Source organism: Falco rusticolus, chromosome W (assembly GCF_015220075.1).
Source record: "Falco rusticolus isolate bFalRus1 chromosome W, bFalRus1.pri, whole genome shotgun sequence".
NCBI classification, from domain to species: domain Eukaryota; kingdom Metazoa; phylum Chordata; class Aves; order Falconiformes; family Falconidae; genus Falco; species Falco rusticolus.
The window spans coordinates 5,604,025-5,620,494 of record NC_051209.1 but is presented as its reverse complement, the minus strand read 5'-3'; the positions used below and the strand labels follow the sequence as shown (position 1 = coordinate 5,620,494).

At 42.2% G+C, this 16,470-nt stretch overlaps 1 protein-coding gene and 1 pseudogene across 1 annotated transcript; one reads left to right on the top strand and one right to left on the bottom strand.

The window, feature by feature from the left end:
* Positions 1–5,590, bottom strand: part of LOC119140915 — a 59,254-nt pseudogene extending 53,664 nt beyond the window's left edge.
* Positions 5,591–12,077: 6,487 nt separating this feature from the next.
* Positions 12,078–13,438, top strand: LOC119140839 (syncytin-A-like). The gene is made up of 2 exons (XM_037372474.1): positions 12,078–12,279; positions 12,827–13,438. The coding sequence occupies exons 1-2, from the start codon at positions 12,252–12,254 to the stop codon at positions 13,378–13,380; spliced, it is 582 nt and encodes a 193-aa protein (XP_037228371.1). The 5' UTR covers positions 12,078–12,251; the 3' UTR covers positions 13,381–13,438.
* The last annotated feature ends 3,032 nt before the right edge of the window (positions 13,439–16,470 follow it).

The window sequence follows — 16,470 nt, the reverse complement described above, 5'->3', positions numbered from 1 at the left end:
ACGATTGGAGGGCAAGGCCCAGGTCCTAGGAAACAAGAGTATGGGCCAACGAGGGCTACACCCAGGAAAAGAGAGGGAGGCTGAGATGGGGCATGCCCAGCAAAACGGGGGGAGGGGCCAAGGAAAGGGTGGGAGGCATGCCCAGGAGAGATACCCCACACCCATTTGCAGAGACACACACATACAACCTGTTCCAGTAGAACCAGTATGCCATGGTGTTAAAAGAAACCACTCAATTTATACACCATAATCCAGAACTCATAACCACAAAACCTAGAAGCCCACTTATGCAGATAGCTCTAGCAGAGTGCATACAGAATATGAAGGGCTGATATGCAGCAGGAGTTTCAGTTATTTGGTCTAGCCATTGTAGAGGAAAAGTAAAGCTGCATGAAAACAAACAGTAGCTTCTCTATTATCTTAGGGTTGGAGTTTTTTTGTGGTTTTGTTTGTTGGTTTGGGTTTTTTGAATATAATGTATATGGATTATACTGTACTCACCACCAACCCACACCCCACCCCCAACTATTTTGCAATGTTTTATAGCCTACGTCCTTTGCAAGAAGAGTGTTTTAGTAGAACTTTTACACTGATTCTGGAATTTAGTTTCATGCTACTTCTGACTGTCATCCAAAATCAGTTAGTTTCAAAAAAACCCATTTTATATACTTTAAAATAGTTATGTGACCGAATTCTGCATTTATTTTATTCCGTGTTGGAACTTAACTAGAATTAGATAAAAGCTCAGGCTACAGAGCCCAAACAGTTTCCTGAAGTTACTCTTTTACCAGCTCACAGCCATTGTGACACTGAACAGAGGAATGTCTGAAGCCTGCAAGGACTTCATTTGCAATAACTGCAACAAGAACTAAAGATGGTCTTCCTATGCAAGACTGTTACCATCCCAGTGAGTGGAATTCTAAGCCTCTCACCCACAGTTCTTAGTGTCATCTAAGCTTTCCATAGTTAAATTGCACTATGGATCATCCATTTGCTATCCAGCAAGTGCATTCAAAACCACATCTGCCTAAGCACTAAAACCAAAATTTGCTGTAAGAACTGAATGCAGCACAAAGTGCACAGGATTGATAAAATACTACTCACTACTCTTCAAACTTTTTAAAGTATAACACCAGTTCTTATAAAAATCTCACAAAATCCTTACCACTAAAGATGATAGTGACTGATATGTAATATTTTAAAAAGTCAGTACATTTCCTAGGAAATTTCAAGTTTTAAAAAAACAGAACCAGAAAAGAAGTTACTGACAGATACCTCCTACAATTACTACACCTCACTATTTATCAATGAGCACATCTATCCATGTCAGTGAATTATGACATTCAATTATCTAAATGGAGCAAGCTGCAATACCACCACTAACCTAAGCAGCTTACTCGGGAGAAGAGTAAATATTTATACCATCTGCATATAAATACCCAAAGGTGTTCTGGTTTGTTTTTTTAAACATGGTTACCTTGCTGTTCTACATACTAGCTCAAGTGTATCACTGAACTATTCCAGATTAACCTTGTATTTATGGAGACAGACATTTTTAACCAATTATTTTATTGTTGTTGTTAATATGCATTTCAAAAAAAGCACAAACCCAATTATACTAATTTAAGAGAACATTTCATACCTGGAAATTGTTCATCAGCCCATACTGACACCCTGTCTGACAGGATGAGAAATCATAGTTTAATTTGCAAGCTGCAGTAGTACAATTTTTCAGCTTGGTGATAATGGTATTATTAACTTTCCCTGTAGCATCTCGAACAACACAGGAACCTAGAGCAGAGCCATCACAAGAATAAGCATTAACAGACTGAACCTGCACTTAAGAAGGACGTATCTAGGTTACTTCCCTTTTTAGGTAGGCATATTCTCACAGAGCAACATCAAGATAAGGCATTTAAATTTTTAATAAGTTTCACTCTTAAGCACTTCTTCACCATGAAGAAATAATGCAATCAAGATAACCATCTGCTTTCTTGTTTGAGAAAAGCCTTAGTTTTAGAGAAACCAGAGTCCAATAAATAAGAAAAAGAAAATCCTAGCACAGAGGAAAGCTATAAATCACTTGAACTGCAAAAATTTAATAGCTCATTTTTAGTTCAATCTTCTATTTCTTTGAATCATGACTTACCCATAGCACTTTATTTTAAGTTAGTATTAAGCAACATCACTTACATAACACATTGTTAGTGTGTATGTGTGTGTGTTTGGTTTGAGTTTCTTTTTTAAAAATTTTCTTGGTGCAGTTTTCCTAGTGGAGTGCAGTTTTGTAGTGATACATACACACATATATAAACAGGTTGACACAATTTTGCAAGGTTTTATTTTCCTAGAAGATTGTGTTATGATTCCACAGTAAAAAAATTTTCACCTATAGTGACCAAAAAGGTTTGCCTGACAGATGTAAATCAGGCAAGGAAGTTAACATTCCTAGATTATTTCATGAATAGTTTTCCTGGAATTTCCTCCTTTCCCTCTGATAAGCTATATATAAAAAAGACTAGATGAGACAAGAATAAAATATTTCAGTTGGAAGGGACCTACAACAATCATCTAGTCCAACTGCATGGCCACTTCAGGGCTGACCAAAAGTTAGTGTGTGTTATTAATTAAGAGCATTGTCCAAATGCCTCTTAAACACTGACAGGCTTGGGGCATCGACCCCCTCTCTAGGAAGCCTGTTCCAGTGTTTGACCACCCACTAGGTAAAGAAATGCTTCCTAATGTTCAATCTAAACCTCCCCTGGTGCAGCTTTGAACCATTCCCACAGGTCCTGTCACTGGATACCAGGGAGATCAGCACCTCCCTCTCCACTCCCTCTCCTCAGGAAGCTGTAGAGAGCAATGAGGTTGACCCTCAGACTCCTTCTCTCCAAAGTAGACAAACCCAGAGTCCTTAGCTGCTCCTCATAGGACATGCCTTGCAGCCCTTCCACTGGCTTTGTTGCCCTCCTCTGGACGCATTCAAGGATCTTCACATCCCTCTTAAATTGTGGGGCCCAGAACTGCACACAGTACTCAAGGTGAGGCTGCACCAATGCTGAATACAGCAGGGTCATCACCTCTTTTGACTGGCTGGTTATGCTGTGTTTGATGCACCCCAGGATGCAGTTTGCCCTCTTGGCTGCCAGGGCATGCTGCTGGCTCCTATTGAGCCTGCTGCCAACCAGCATCCCCAGATCCCTTTCTGCAGGGCTGCTCTCCAGCCACTCCTCTCACAGTTTATACTTGTGTCTGGTGTTACTCCATCCTATGTGCAGAACCCAGCATTTGGGCTCGTTAAATTTCATCCTATTAATCATAGCCCAATGCTCCAATCTATCTAGATCCCTCTGCAAGGCCTCTTGTCCCTCAAGAGAGTCAACAGCACCTCCCAGTTCGGTATTGTCAGCAAACTTGCTAATGGATCTAGATTGCTGATAAATATATTGAGCAAAAACGGCCCTAGAATTGAACCCTGAGGAACACTGCTGGTGACTGGTCGCCAGCCAGATATAACTCCATTCACTACAACCCTTTGAGCCCTGCTCTTCAGCCAGTTCTTCACCCAACACACAATGAACCCACTCATCCAACAGTTGCACAACTTGTCCAGAAGGATGCTGTGAGGGACAGTATCAAAAGCCTTACTAAAATCCAGAAAAACTACGTCTACCGCCTTCCCTTCATCCAGTAGGTGGGTGACCTTATCATAGAAGGAGATCAGATTGTTTAGACAGGACTTTCCCTTTGTGAACCCATGTTGACCGAGTCTGAGGATTGCATTGCTCTTTAGAAGCCTTTCAATAGTACCCAGAGTATGATCTTCTCCATAATTTTTCCAGGAACTGAGGTCAGACTAACAGGTCTGTAGTTCCCTCACGCCCTTCTTGTAGACTGGAATAACACTAGCTTGTTTCCAGTCAGCAGGGACCTCCCCAGACTCCCAAGACCTTTGGTAGATGATCGAGATGGGTCCTCCTGTAACATCCGCTAGCTCCTTCAGTACTCTGGGATGACTCCCATCAGGCCCCATGGACTTGTGAACATTCAGCTGATCTAGCTGGTCCCTTACAATTTCAGCATCCACAAGTGGAAAGCCACTCTTCCCACACTCATGGTCCTCTGACTCAGGGGACCAGCCAGCCCAAGGTCTACCAGTATTATTAAAGTGTGAGGCAAAAATAAGCAGTGAATGCCTCCGCTTTTTATTCAGCCCTAATAGTCAGATGACCATTGTCCTGGTTTCAGCTGGGATAGAGTTAATTTTCCTCTTAGTAGCTGGTGCAGTGCTGTGTTTTGGATTTGGTGCGAGAACAATGTTGATAGGACACTGATGGTTTTAGTTGTTGCTGGGTAATGTTTTACTAAGTCAAGGTCTTTTCAGTTTCTTGGGCCCTGCCAGCCAGAGGGCTGGGGAGGCACGGGAAATTGGGAGGGGACACAGCCAGGACAGGTGACCCAAACTAGCCAAAGGGATATTCCATACCATATGACATCATGCTGAGTATATGAACTGGGGGAAGAAGAAGGGTGGGGGGACATCCGGCATTATGGCGTTTGTCTTCCCGAGTAACCGTTACGCGTGATGGTGCCCTGCTTTCCTGGGGATGGCTGAACACCTGCCTCCCCATGGGAAGAAGTGAATGAATTCCTTGCTTTGCTTTGCTTGCGTGCGCGGCTTTTGCTTTACCTATTAAATTGTTCTTATCTCAACCCCTGAGTTTCACATTCCTTTCCAATTCTCTTCCCCATCCCTCTGGGTGAGGGGGAGTGAGCAAGTGGCTGCACGGTGCTTGGTTGCTGGCCAGGGTTAAACCACAACAACCATCTTGAAGAAGTAACGGTCCAATGTTGTCTTTACACCTCCTCTTACTATTAATATACGTCAAAAAGCCTTTCTTGTTATCTAACAGAACACTGGCCAGTTTCAGCTCTAATTGAGCTTTGGTCTGTTGTGTTTTCTCCCGGCATATACGAACCACGGCTCTGTAATCTTCCTGAGAAGCCTGACCTTGATTCCAGAGATCATACAATTTCTTTTTCCTCTTGAGCTCCACGAGGAGTTCCCTGTTCAGCCAAGCTGGTCTTCTGCCCTGCTTGCTTGACTTTCAACACAGTGGGATTACATCTGCTCCTGTGCTTCTAAAAGGTGGTTCTTAAAAACTGACCAGCACTCGTGGACTACTAAGCCCTCAAAAGTAGATTCCCAGGGGACTCTGCTAAGTGGCTCCCAGAATAGCTTAAAGTTTTCTCTCCTGAAGTCCAAGGTAGCAACTCTGCTGTCCTTTTTTCTCATTACGCTGAAAATTCTAAACTCAACTATTTCATGATCACTGTGGCCAAGACAGCCACCTACCATCGCATCCCCCACGAGTCCTTCTCTATTCACAATTAGCAAGTCTAGGAGGGCATCTTTCTTAGTTGGCTCACTGAGTACCTTTGACAAGAAGTTATCTCCTACAAACTTCAAGAACTTCCAAGACCTGCTCATCACAGCAGTATGGTACTCCCAGCTGATGTCTGGGAAGTTGAAATCTCCCATAAGGACGAGGGCTACCAATCCTATAGAGTAACTCATCAGCGCTGACATCCTGGCTGGGCAATCGTTAGTAGACACCCACTACAACATCTCCTTTGTTTTCCACCACCCTCATCCTCACCCAGAGGCTCTCAACCACATCATCACTAACTGCGAGGGCTGTACAGTCAAGCCTCTCTCCCTTACATACAGTGCAACATCTCTGCCTTGCCTGCCCTGCCTTGTGGCATATGAAGGCACAGACTCCAAGTCAGTGAAGAAGTGAGAACCTTTATTGCATACATAAGTGCTGGTTATATACAATTGCTTATCTACCCAAGTTCTGCTCTGGAAAATGTCCACATGCACCAAAGCACCTTTGCAGCTAGTTTACACTCCACTGAGCTGTTCACTCCCTCTATGCTCATCTGTGGAGGTCTCTTCTTCCTAGATCAGGATTTAAGATTTGGGAGGCTTTGGGCACGCCCCTCATTGCAGACAGGTATGCACAGAAGTAATTTGCAGGTGAGCTCTGAGAGCCAGATTTAGTGCTAGTTGCTTCCTCACTATGTTTTAAGCCATAATTACTCTGCAGTCTGGCACCCAGACAATGAACAAGGCCTTTTCTTTTTCTCCACATCCAGTGCTTGAGAGCAAACAGGAAAAGCCTGCATAGATTTCAGAAAGAGCCCTTACACTGCCTATCCCTCCTGAACAGCCTGTAGCCCTTCATCCCAGCACCCCAATCATGGGACTCTGTTGCAGAATGGATGAAAGAGAACGGCCACGGTTCCATAGAAGGACTGTGTGATACAGCTTTTGACATAAGTCTGGAGTGAACCAAGCTAGGCCGCAGCGAGAAATTACCAGACTTGCTAAAAATGGAAAATTACCAGGCTTGCTAAAAAGGGAAGAGAGATAAGGTCATGCTGACCTTGTGCCTAATGTTGTAAATAACTTTGAGGAATTCGCGTAGACAAGAGAGGAAAAAAAAAAAATATGTAGCTAGCTATCCGCAGAAACCGCAAATAGGAGGACGTATGAAAGTGTAACCCTTTAGAGCTTAGCCAATCAGCAGATGATTTGTAGGCATAATTAACTGGAACTGTATATAAGACATAATCTCGCCGTAATAAATCGAAGCTTGCTCTATCATTCACATTGAGTCGGCTGCTTGCTTCCCCTCACTCGTCGCAAGTGGCGCCCGAACAGGGACCCCCAATCCCTGTTCTTCACCGGACAGCGAGGACAGAGAAGCACTGGTAGCAGCGACCAGAGAGCAGAAGATCGGCTGATGCTGGCATCGTACCCGATCCGTGCTTGAGCCCAGGATAATTAAAGAAGGGGTTCGCCGTCCGTGAGCTGCTACCCAAGGGAAAAGGCTGCAACAAAGAGGACTTTAACGAGCGCGCAATGGAAAAAGAGGTAGCGCTAGCACTTTTACAATGCTTTTTAGAAAAGCGGGGAGTAGGCCCTTTAAAAGATCTGGCCGGGTTAATTGCATTAGGTAAAGCAAAAGGATATTTTGCAGATCCTGAGCATATGTTTGAAGTAGAAGAATGGTGTAATTATGGGGATTGTTTATGGGATTCAGTAATTGATGATGATAAAGCTGCTAAGAAATTAATGAAACCTTGGAGAGAAGTTATTAATTGTTTAAAAAGATATAAAGTTGAAAAACAAATGGCAGCAGCTGCTTCCAGCCGACTCGAACGGTCTGACCCGGCTGCTGGGCGTCTTACGGCAGGAGGTGATTATTTTACCCCCCCTGCCTCGGGAATCCCTGTTCCTGTTGTTCGCCGACCCTCAGACCATCCTCCTCCCCCTCCTCCTCCGGAGGAAAAAGCTTGTCCCTCGGCACCACCTCAAGAGGAGGTGCAGGGAGAATCACAAGAAAGCGAAACTGAGGAGGAGACAAGTGACAAAAATGAGAGGGCAGACGATGGGAAGTTAAAGTCTGATTCAGCTAATAGAACTTTTAAATCGCCTTGCCTTCACCCGCAGCCACGACTAATTCGAGTCGGTTGGGACAAAATAGTCCGAGAAGCGATGGAACAAAAAGACTTTGATGTCGTAGCTCAAATTAATCATCAAGCCTATCCAGTAATTTACACTGTTGATAATGCAGGAGTAATGACAGGAGAACATCATACTTTAGACTGGAAAATATTAAATCAGTTACGGAGTACAGTTAATGAGTCAGGTTTACATGGCGAACCTGCAAGACAAATGTTAAACTATATTTGGAGTAGCGGAATGCTTTGTCCAGAAGACATTAAAAATATAATGAGACTCATTTTGAAACAATCACAACAGTTGTTATGGCAAGCCCATTGGCAGAAACTTTGTGAACTGTCTGTACATATGCCTCGCGCACCGAATGATCGTTTAGCGGGTTTAACAGTAGAACAATTGATGGGAATCGGGCCCTTTGCTTCTGTAGAAATGCAGATGCAATCTGGCCCAGATGTCTTATTAGAGTCTATGAGGCTAGCACGAGAAGCCTTACAAAAAGTCAAAACTACACCGGCTACACCCTCATATATGTCAGTCAAACAAGGAAGGGATGAATCTTTTGCCTCTTTTGTAGATAGGGTTACAGATGCTATTAATAGTGCAGATATGGCTGACTTTATGAAAGGACCTTTGTTAAGACAATGTGTGCTGGAAAATTGCAACCCTTATACAAAAGGCATTTGTTACTCTTCCTCTGGATGCCTCTATTGAAACCATGTTAGAGCGAATGAGCAGGGTTCCTGTAGGAGCCCAAGCTCTGTTAGTTGAAGCGCTTAAAGAGGTAGGGGACAATTTAGTTAAGGCTCAGCAGCAAGCATTTGCAGCCCTCGCTCCACTGAAACCTCCGGATGAACGTCGAGACAGAATACACCATCGAAGGGACTATACATGTTTTCGTTGTGGACGTTCGGGTCATACGCGCCGGCAGTGTCAAGAACGCCAAGTATGGTGCCGAAACTGTCAAATGAATAATCATAATACCTCAGCTTGCCGGCGTTCGGGAAAAGGGAAGCGGAGCGCCAGGAGTCGCGGCGCGCTGACCCCAATAGCGGCTCCAGCAACCTGCATGCCGATGACTGTCCCCAACCAGCTCCCCAACCAACAACCAACACCTCCCGCCTTCAACCAGCCACAAAGTTACGACCAGCAACCCGAGGGAGCCTCGGATTGGATCTGGCAACAGCAATAGATATTACTCTACTTGATAACCGTCCGCAGAAAGTTGCCACAGGAATCAAAGGACCTATAATGATAAACGGACAACTTCATGGAGCTTTGCTGCTGGGTCGTTCTTCCAGTGGCCTCAAGGGACTCTTTGTTTTACCAGGACTTATTGATTGTGACTATAAAGGAGAAATTTTTATAGTTGTTCAAACGAGTTTTCCGCCTATATATATTCCTAAAGGTAGTCGCATTGCTCAATTAATACCACTCCAACACTTAACTCACCAAATGTCTGCAATCTCCAATCACGATCGCGGGACAGATGGTTTTGGGTCCACAGGAGGCTTAGCGATGTTGACTGTACCTATGAATCAACGACCACTCGCCCAAATTATTCTTGTACATGGGACTGATAAAAAACACATGACTGCACTTTTGGACACTGGTGCCGATATCACAATCATCGCGCGTGGTCAGTGGCCTTCTTATTGGCCACTGCAACACGTCCCTGGAGGAGTTGAAGGAGTAGGGGGAATAGCGCCTGTTCAGCGCAGTCAACAAAGAATACAAATCATCATAGATGGAAAAACAGCGATACTACATGTTACTGTTATGCCCTTACCGAGTGGAGTGAATGCACTCATCGGAAGAGATGTGTTGAATCAATTAGGAGTACTACTTACTACAAATTCACCTTTTTAGGAACGGTCACTGTCAATTGGACTTTCCCGATTCCTTTGAAATGGCTAATGGAAGAGCCTGTTTGGATCGGACAGTGGCCATTGAAAAAGGAAAGTCTGCAACAAGCACATTTGCTAGTTCAAGACCCGTTAACACAAGGTCATCTTAAACCGTCAACCAGTCCTTGGAATACACCGATATTTGTAATCCAGAAAAAATCAGGAAAATATCGGCTATTACATGATCTACGAGCAGTGAATCAACAAATGCAAGCAATGGGAGCCTTACAACCGGGTCTTCCTAATCCTGCTATGTTGCCCACCGAATGGCATTTATTAATAATTGACTTAAAAGACTGCTTTTTTACAATTCAGCTACACCCCAATGACACTCAACGATTTGCATTTACATTGCCATCGGTTAACAGAGAGGGACCTGACCAGCGATTTGAATGGACTGTGTTACCACAAGGCATGAAAAATAGCCCTACCCTGTGTCAGCTATTTGTTGATGCTGCTCTCCAACCTATTCGAAAAGCATGGCCTCATGTTATTATTTACCATTATATGGATGATATTCTATTTGCTCAAAAACAGCCTTTCACTGGACAACAGGAGACCTTTTTACAACGACAGTTAGAGACGCAAAATCTCGTCATAGCAACTGAAAAGGTCCAGCGTTCACCCGCATGGAAATATCTTGGCTGGAATATTACTCAGTCATAAGTGAGTCCACAAAAATTAACCATTTGTAAAGATCTGCATACCCTCAATGATGCTCAAAAGTTATTGGGTGACCTCCAATGGCTACGCCCAGTAGCAGGCATCACCAATGATGAACTAGACGTGTTACGACCTTTATTAAAAGGAACAGATCCATCTAATCCTGTTATTGTTTCTAAGGATCAACAAGTTATGATTCAACAACTCAGTGAGCGGGTTGTAGAGCGTGCAGTAGATCGAATTGACCCTGATCTTCCTGTAGACCTCACTGTGTTAAACGGTCCCTCACACTTTATTGGTGCACTTACACAGTGCAAAAAGAAAAAGGGGGAGACTGTGAGAGTATTAGAGTGGATCTTTACCAAAATGCAACCAAAGACTACCATCCAAGAAAAAACGCAAAATTTGGCAGAAATCATTCGAAAAGGAAGAACGCGAATTTTACAAATTACCGGAATGGAGCCAAATGTCGTGTATCTACCAATACGCAGAGAAGACTTGGAGTGGTGGTTGCAGAATTCATCAGCTTTACAGTTAAGTTTATTAAGTGAAGCTCTGGAGATTAAAGTTGAGCCTTTAAAAGCACCTATATTAAAATGGATTAGTAATTATGACTGGTTAAAGCGTCCGAAACGAAGTGAGCGACCCTTAGCGGATGCTATCACAGTTTATACGGATGCAGGGAAACGCTCAAGAAAAGCAGCAGCAACATGGCACGAGAACAATCAATGGCACCACCAAATCCTTCCTGCGAAAGCAGGAGATTCGTTACAAACTTTAGAGCTAGCTGCTGTTGTATGGGTATGTACCCAATGGATACATGCGAGGTTAAACATTGTAACGGACTCGATGTATGTTGCTGGAATCGTAAGCCCAATTGAAGATGCTCGCCTTAAAGAAGTGCAAAGTCAACGGCTGTTTGAACTCCTTAGGCAACTGTTGTCAGCAATACAGCAGCGCACGCAACCCTACTGCGTTATACATATTAGAAGTCATAAATGGTCTGACGGTTTGGGGGAAGGGAATGCGCGCGCTGACCAGCTCGTGTCTGTAGCAGCTCCACTAAGCGAGTTTGTTAAAGCACGAGAATCACACAACACATTTCACCAAAACGCACGGGGACTGCATCGACAATTTGACATTACAATGGAAGAAGCTAGAGGAATTGTACGAGCTTGTCCTACGTGCAGTCATCATGGACCGGGACTAGGTATCGGAGTGAACCCCAGAGGACTTAAAGCCAGAGAGTTGTGGCAAATGGATGTCACTCACGTTGCTGAATTTGGCAGATTAAAATATGCACACGTTACAATTGATACATATAGTAAATTTGTATGGGCTACAGCACAAACAGGGGAACGAGCACTCCATGTAATACGGCATTTAACAAGTTGTTTTGCTGTCATGGGAGTGCCACAGACAATAAAGACTGATAATGGCCCTGCTTATGTCAGTGAAAAAATGAGACGTTTTTGTCAAGCATGGGGAGTGCGACATATTACAGGTATTTCTCACTCTCCCACGGGACAAGCAATCATTGAAAGAAGACATCAGACATTAATGCAATATTTACAAAAGTTTGAGAAGATGTACAAGAGAGACTTGCTAAAGTTCTTTTTGTGTTGAATCATCTATGTATATTTGCAGAACAGCAAGAATCACCTGCATGGTTACATGGGTATCTTAAAACATGTAAAGATGATGTTCCAATGTTTGTTATGTATAGGGATCCTTCAGCTGGTTTGTGGAAAGGGCCAGCAGAAGTAAAGTATGCTGGAAGAGGTTATATGTGTGTACTTACCCCCACAGGGCCGCAGTGGATCCCAGCAAAATGGACCAAAGCAGCAGTGACTGATGCTCCAGTAACCAATGTCAACTCGTGATTGATTTATTAATATTGTTTTAGCTATATTTTAAGCATAATGTTGAGAATTGTTGTGTTAATTAATTTTGTTGTCGTAGTTGTAGCCTTTGTGCCTAAATCATTGTTTGATTTGCGAGAAAATGTATGGGTAACTTTAAGTAGAGCTATTAACACAACCACGTTTTGTGCAAGTTTGTCAACCCCTAGCGTACCCTTTTTAACTTGTTTAGTAGGTGTGCCGTTAAATGACTCAGATTGGATCGCCCTTAACCAGTCTCTTAACCAGATGCCAAAAGTTACCATATTGGCTCGAGGTAATAATATGAGCAGCTTTTTTGAAAAATTTGATAACTGGGATGACAAACTCCCTATTGGTCCTAGCCCTCAAGAAATCGAACTAGTCGATTCACTAAATGCCTCTTATTGTGTATATTTGAATTCTTCCCGGTACCCTTGTGCTGGTGAAGCCTCTAACATGCCTTGTAGTACAACTGCTATCACTCCCGTATATCCAATTAAGAATCAGTTTAATTGGAGTGTTTGGTGTAACCATACCAGTCGAAATCTATCTAATCCTGCACCTGGAGTATTATATCCTAGGAAATTACCCCCTGGTTTGTTTTTTATTTGTGGTAATAGAGCATGGAATGGAATACCCTCAATGCCTGTAGGTGGCCCATGTACCATCAGTCGTCTGAGTTTAGCCTTACCACATTTTCATCCTAACAAATCAAATCCAGTGAGATGGAGAAGAGACACTTCCCAGATCCTTGGTAACCTGTGATGATAACGTTCAACTTTGGAACAAATGGGAGGTATTTTTTGCTTCGTTATTTATCCCAGGTGCCGCCGCTGCTCGGGCCCACAAAAATTTAGAAACGCTGTCTTGTTGGGTGGTTAAACAAGCCAACCTCACCAGCAGAGTTCTATCAGACCTAGCTGATAGTTTAACTTTTGTTCAACATGCTGTTTTGCAAAACCGCATGGCCATTGACTTTTTACTATTAGCACATGGACATGGCTGTGAAGATTTTGAAGGCATGTGTTGTATGGACCTTGAAGATAATTCAAGCTCCATACATAAAGAAATCAAACAATTGATGGAACATTCTCAAAAAATTCAACAAGATGTTGGATTTTTTGGCCTTGAAGGCTTAACAAATTGGCTTGGGATAGGAGGCTGGTTAAAAAGACTGTTGCAAAGTGTGTTGCTTATAGTAATAATTGTTTTCATTGGATTTATATGTTTAAGCTGTGCTCTCTCTTGTATTCGAAAATTATTTGAGCGTGTAACTGGATCAGTTTTCCTTGTCCAAAAAGAAAAAGGGGGAATTGTTGCAGAATGGATGAAAGAGAACGGCCACGGTTCCATAGAAGGACTGTGTGATACAGCTTTTGACATAAGTCTGGAGTGAACCAAGCTAGGCCGCAGCGAGAAATTACCAGACTTGCTAAAAATGGAAAATTACCAGGCTTGCTAAAAAGGGAAGAGAGATAAGGTCATGCTGACCTTGTGCCTAATGTTGTAAATAACTTTGAGGAATTCGCGTAGACAAGAGAGGAAAAAAAAATATATGTAGCTAGCTATCCGCAGAAACCGCAAATAGGAGGACGTATGAAAGTGTAACCCTTTAGAGCTTAGCCAATCAGCAGATGATTTGTAGGCATAATTAACTGGAACTGTATATAAGACATAATCGCGCCGTAATAAATCGAAGCTTGCTCTATCACTCACATTGAGTCGGCTGCTTGCTTCCCCTCGCTCGTCGCAGGACTCATTCTGCCAAGTCTCACTAATACCAATGACATCGTAGCTCTGGGAGCTGACCAATGCTTCCAGTTAATCCTATTTGTTTCTCATACTGAGTGCATTGGTGTACAAGGATTTATGCTCCTAAGCCCTCTCATTACACACTTGCATGCTTGGCTGAAGTTTTTGTTGTCATTGTTGGCATGTTTATTAAATTAACTTTAGGAATTAATTTGCTTCTTGGGCTCTGTGTTTGAGAGTGTTTAATGTGATTTTGGGATTATTTGGTGTTCTCTGCTGCTTGATTTAGGACATAGAATACAATGAGAAATTTAACTTTAGCATGGAAAGTCTACAGAGAGCTTAAATTGTATAAACTGACACATTTCCATGTCTCTTGTTAATTGTTCCCATGATAAAGCAGCATAGTATAGAAATGGAAGTGGATTATATCAAATAGGGAGTGCCCTGCTCTTGTTTTTGGAATTAGTTCTGCCTCATTGAATTAGATTAGTTTGAGCCTCGATAAATGCATGAGTTTCCTCTGTGTGGAGTTCAGACATATCAGAGCTAGACTTCTACAGTCATCGAAATCACAAGTTTGATCTTTCTACATAATTTTTGTTTGTTTGAAAACAAGTGTATTTTCATTTCTTCAAGGGAGTGGAAAGGTCCTTATAGAGATCTGTAAAGTTTGTTAATACACTAGTTATGATTACTAGTGCTAGGGAGAGTGCAAAGAGAGTTCTTCAGTTAGTAAGTAAACTGGTGGCAATGGGAATTTCAGGCCATTCTATCCCTATCCAGTTAATCCTGTTTGTTTCTCATACCGAGTGCATTGGTGTACAAGGATTTATGCTCCTGAGCCCTCCATGCTCCCAGGAGCCATGTAAATATTCCCATTAGCATTGCCACCCTCAGGTGATGTCATGCCAATGCTAGGCTTATCTACTGCAATCTTGTTGGTATCCCCTTCCTCCATTGAATCTAGTTTGAAGCTCTCTCAGTCAGTCCTGTATCAGCTTACATTCAAAGATGTATTTTCCCCATCAGGACAGGTGGATCCCATCTGTCTCCAGCAATCCTTGTCTCTCAAAGGCTTTTCTATGGTTTAAAAACCCTATAGTTTTGGTGGAGGCACCTGTCCTGGAGCCAGTTATTGATATCCTGGGCTTGCCTGTTTCTTCTGTCTCCCCCCATTACTGGCAGGATAGAGAAAAACTCTACCTGTGCTCCCAAATGTTTTAGCATTCTTCCCAGGGCTCTAAAATCTCTTTTAATTGACCTCAGACTTTTTGTTGCAACATCATTTGTACCCATATTGAAGAGCAGAAATGTATAGAAGTCTGAAAGTTGTACTAGGCTCTTCAGTCTTGTGGTGACATCCCTAATTCAGGCCCCAGGGAGACAGCAAACTTCCCTGAAAAGTGGGTCGGTCTGCAAATGGGTGATTCTGTTCCACACAGGAGGGAATCACCAATGACCATAACTCACCATAACATGACTTATGTTATAAAGCTTTATACACTTACTTCAGTTTAGAGTCTACTATTACATATTTCCTGTGTTCACAGAAAATACTTTCACAACTTTTAATCTCAAACTCTATATAAACAGCTTGTACATCTCAGTCAAGATGTCTCAGTCATTTAAAACAAAATCATAATCAGTTTGTCATGAAAGCCCTGTTGCAAGTCAATTTCTGACAGCCCACCTCCCATGTGATTCTTTGTTGCATCGTCAAAGTTGGTTTCTTGGTTGAAAACCAAATCCCATAAACTCATCTCTACTGTTACTTTTCTCCTTTGTGTGCGTGTGTGTTAATTTCTATCACTTAAAAACTGCTGTCTTCAACTAATTCATGATTAAAATTCTACTATTCAGGAAAACTGTTTAGACAACATTTCATCTAGTGTCTTCTGATTAAAAAGACTGCAAAAGGTCTGCGTGAGTTGCTTTGGGTTTTTTGTTGGGTTTTTTTTGGGGGGGGGTGTTTCTAGACAAACTGGAGGAGTGTATTATTCACCATTCTAGGTTTAACAATTGAAGTAGTTAAATTGTGTTTGGACACCAGCCAATCTATCAAGGAAAGCCAATTAAATGAGTGGAGAAGAGCAAAACCTACAGACCAGTAAAGGCCAAGAGAATTCTCCAGTCTTTTAAGAACTTAAATGAGGAAGAGGTCCTGGTAATGGAAGCATATGACTACAAATGACTTAATTTTGTTTGCAAAATAAGATAAAAGGCACAGATATACTACAAGCATACAAGAACAGGTTTAATTTTCTCAAATAACAATGCCTGTTATCTATGTAAAAGAATTTTTTTTCTACTGATAAAAAGAATCCCAAAATACATATATCATATTTAGATTGCTTCTGAGCCTTTAGAACTTAAGCAACACCTGGCCCTGATAAGTGGACATTACTTAATACTTAAAACTTTCAGATTTATTTTTCAGCTGCTTACTAGGCCCAATTGGTTAAATTTCAGTAAGTTTCCTATACTGATCATCTCTCTTAAGGCTTTCTTCTGGGTGGGAGGTGGGTTTTTTTGTTTGTTTCTTTTTAATTGGGATTAAAAGTTCTATATGAGAAAAAAAAAGTTTCTTCTCTTCCACCATGCAAGTATTTTCCTTGGCCACTGAAGTAGTATATAATGAATGTCACAATATATTTACTAATTGAACTATTTATAGTTAACATTTTGTTGGTAATATGTTTCAGTGGCAGACTCATGTAAGCTGAGAATCCCA

Excerpts from the sequence above, each read along its gene's own strand:
- LOC119140839 (XM_037372474.1), top strand. The coding sequence starts at position 12,252 with ATGCCAAAAGTTACCATATTGGCTCGAG. Across the intron at positions 12,280-12,826 it reads AGTTACCATATTGGCTCGAG|CCCACAAAAATTTAGAAACG; the intron begins GTAATAATATGA and ends CCGCTGCTCGGG.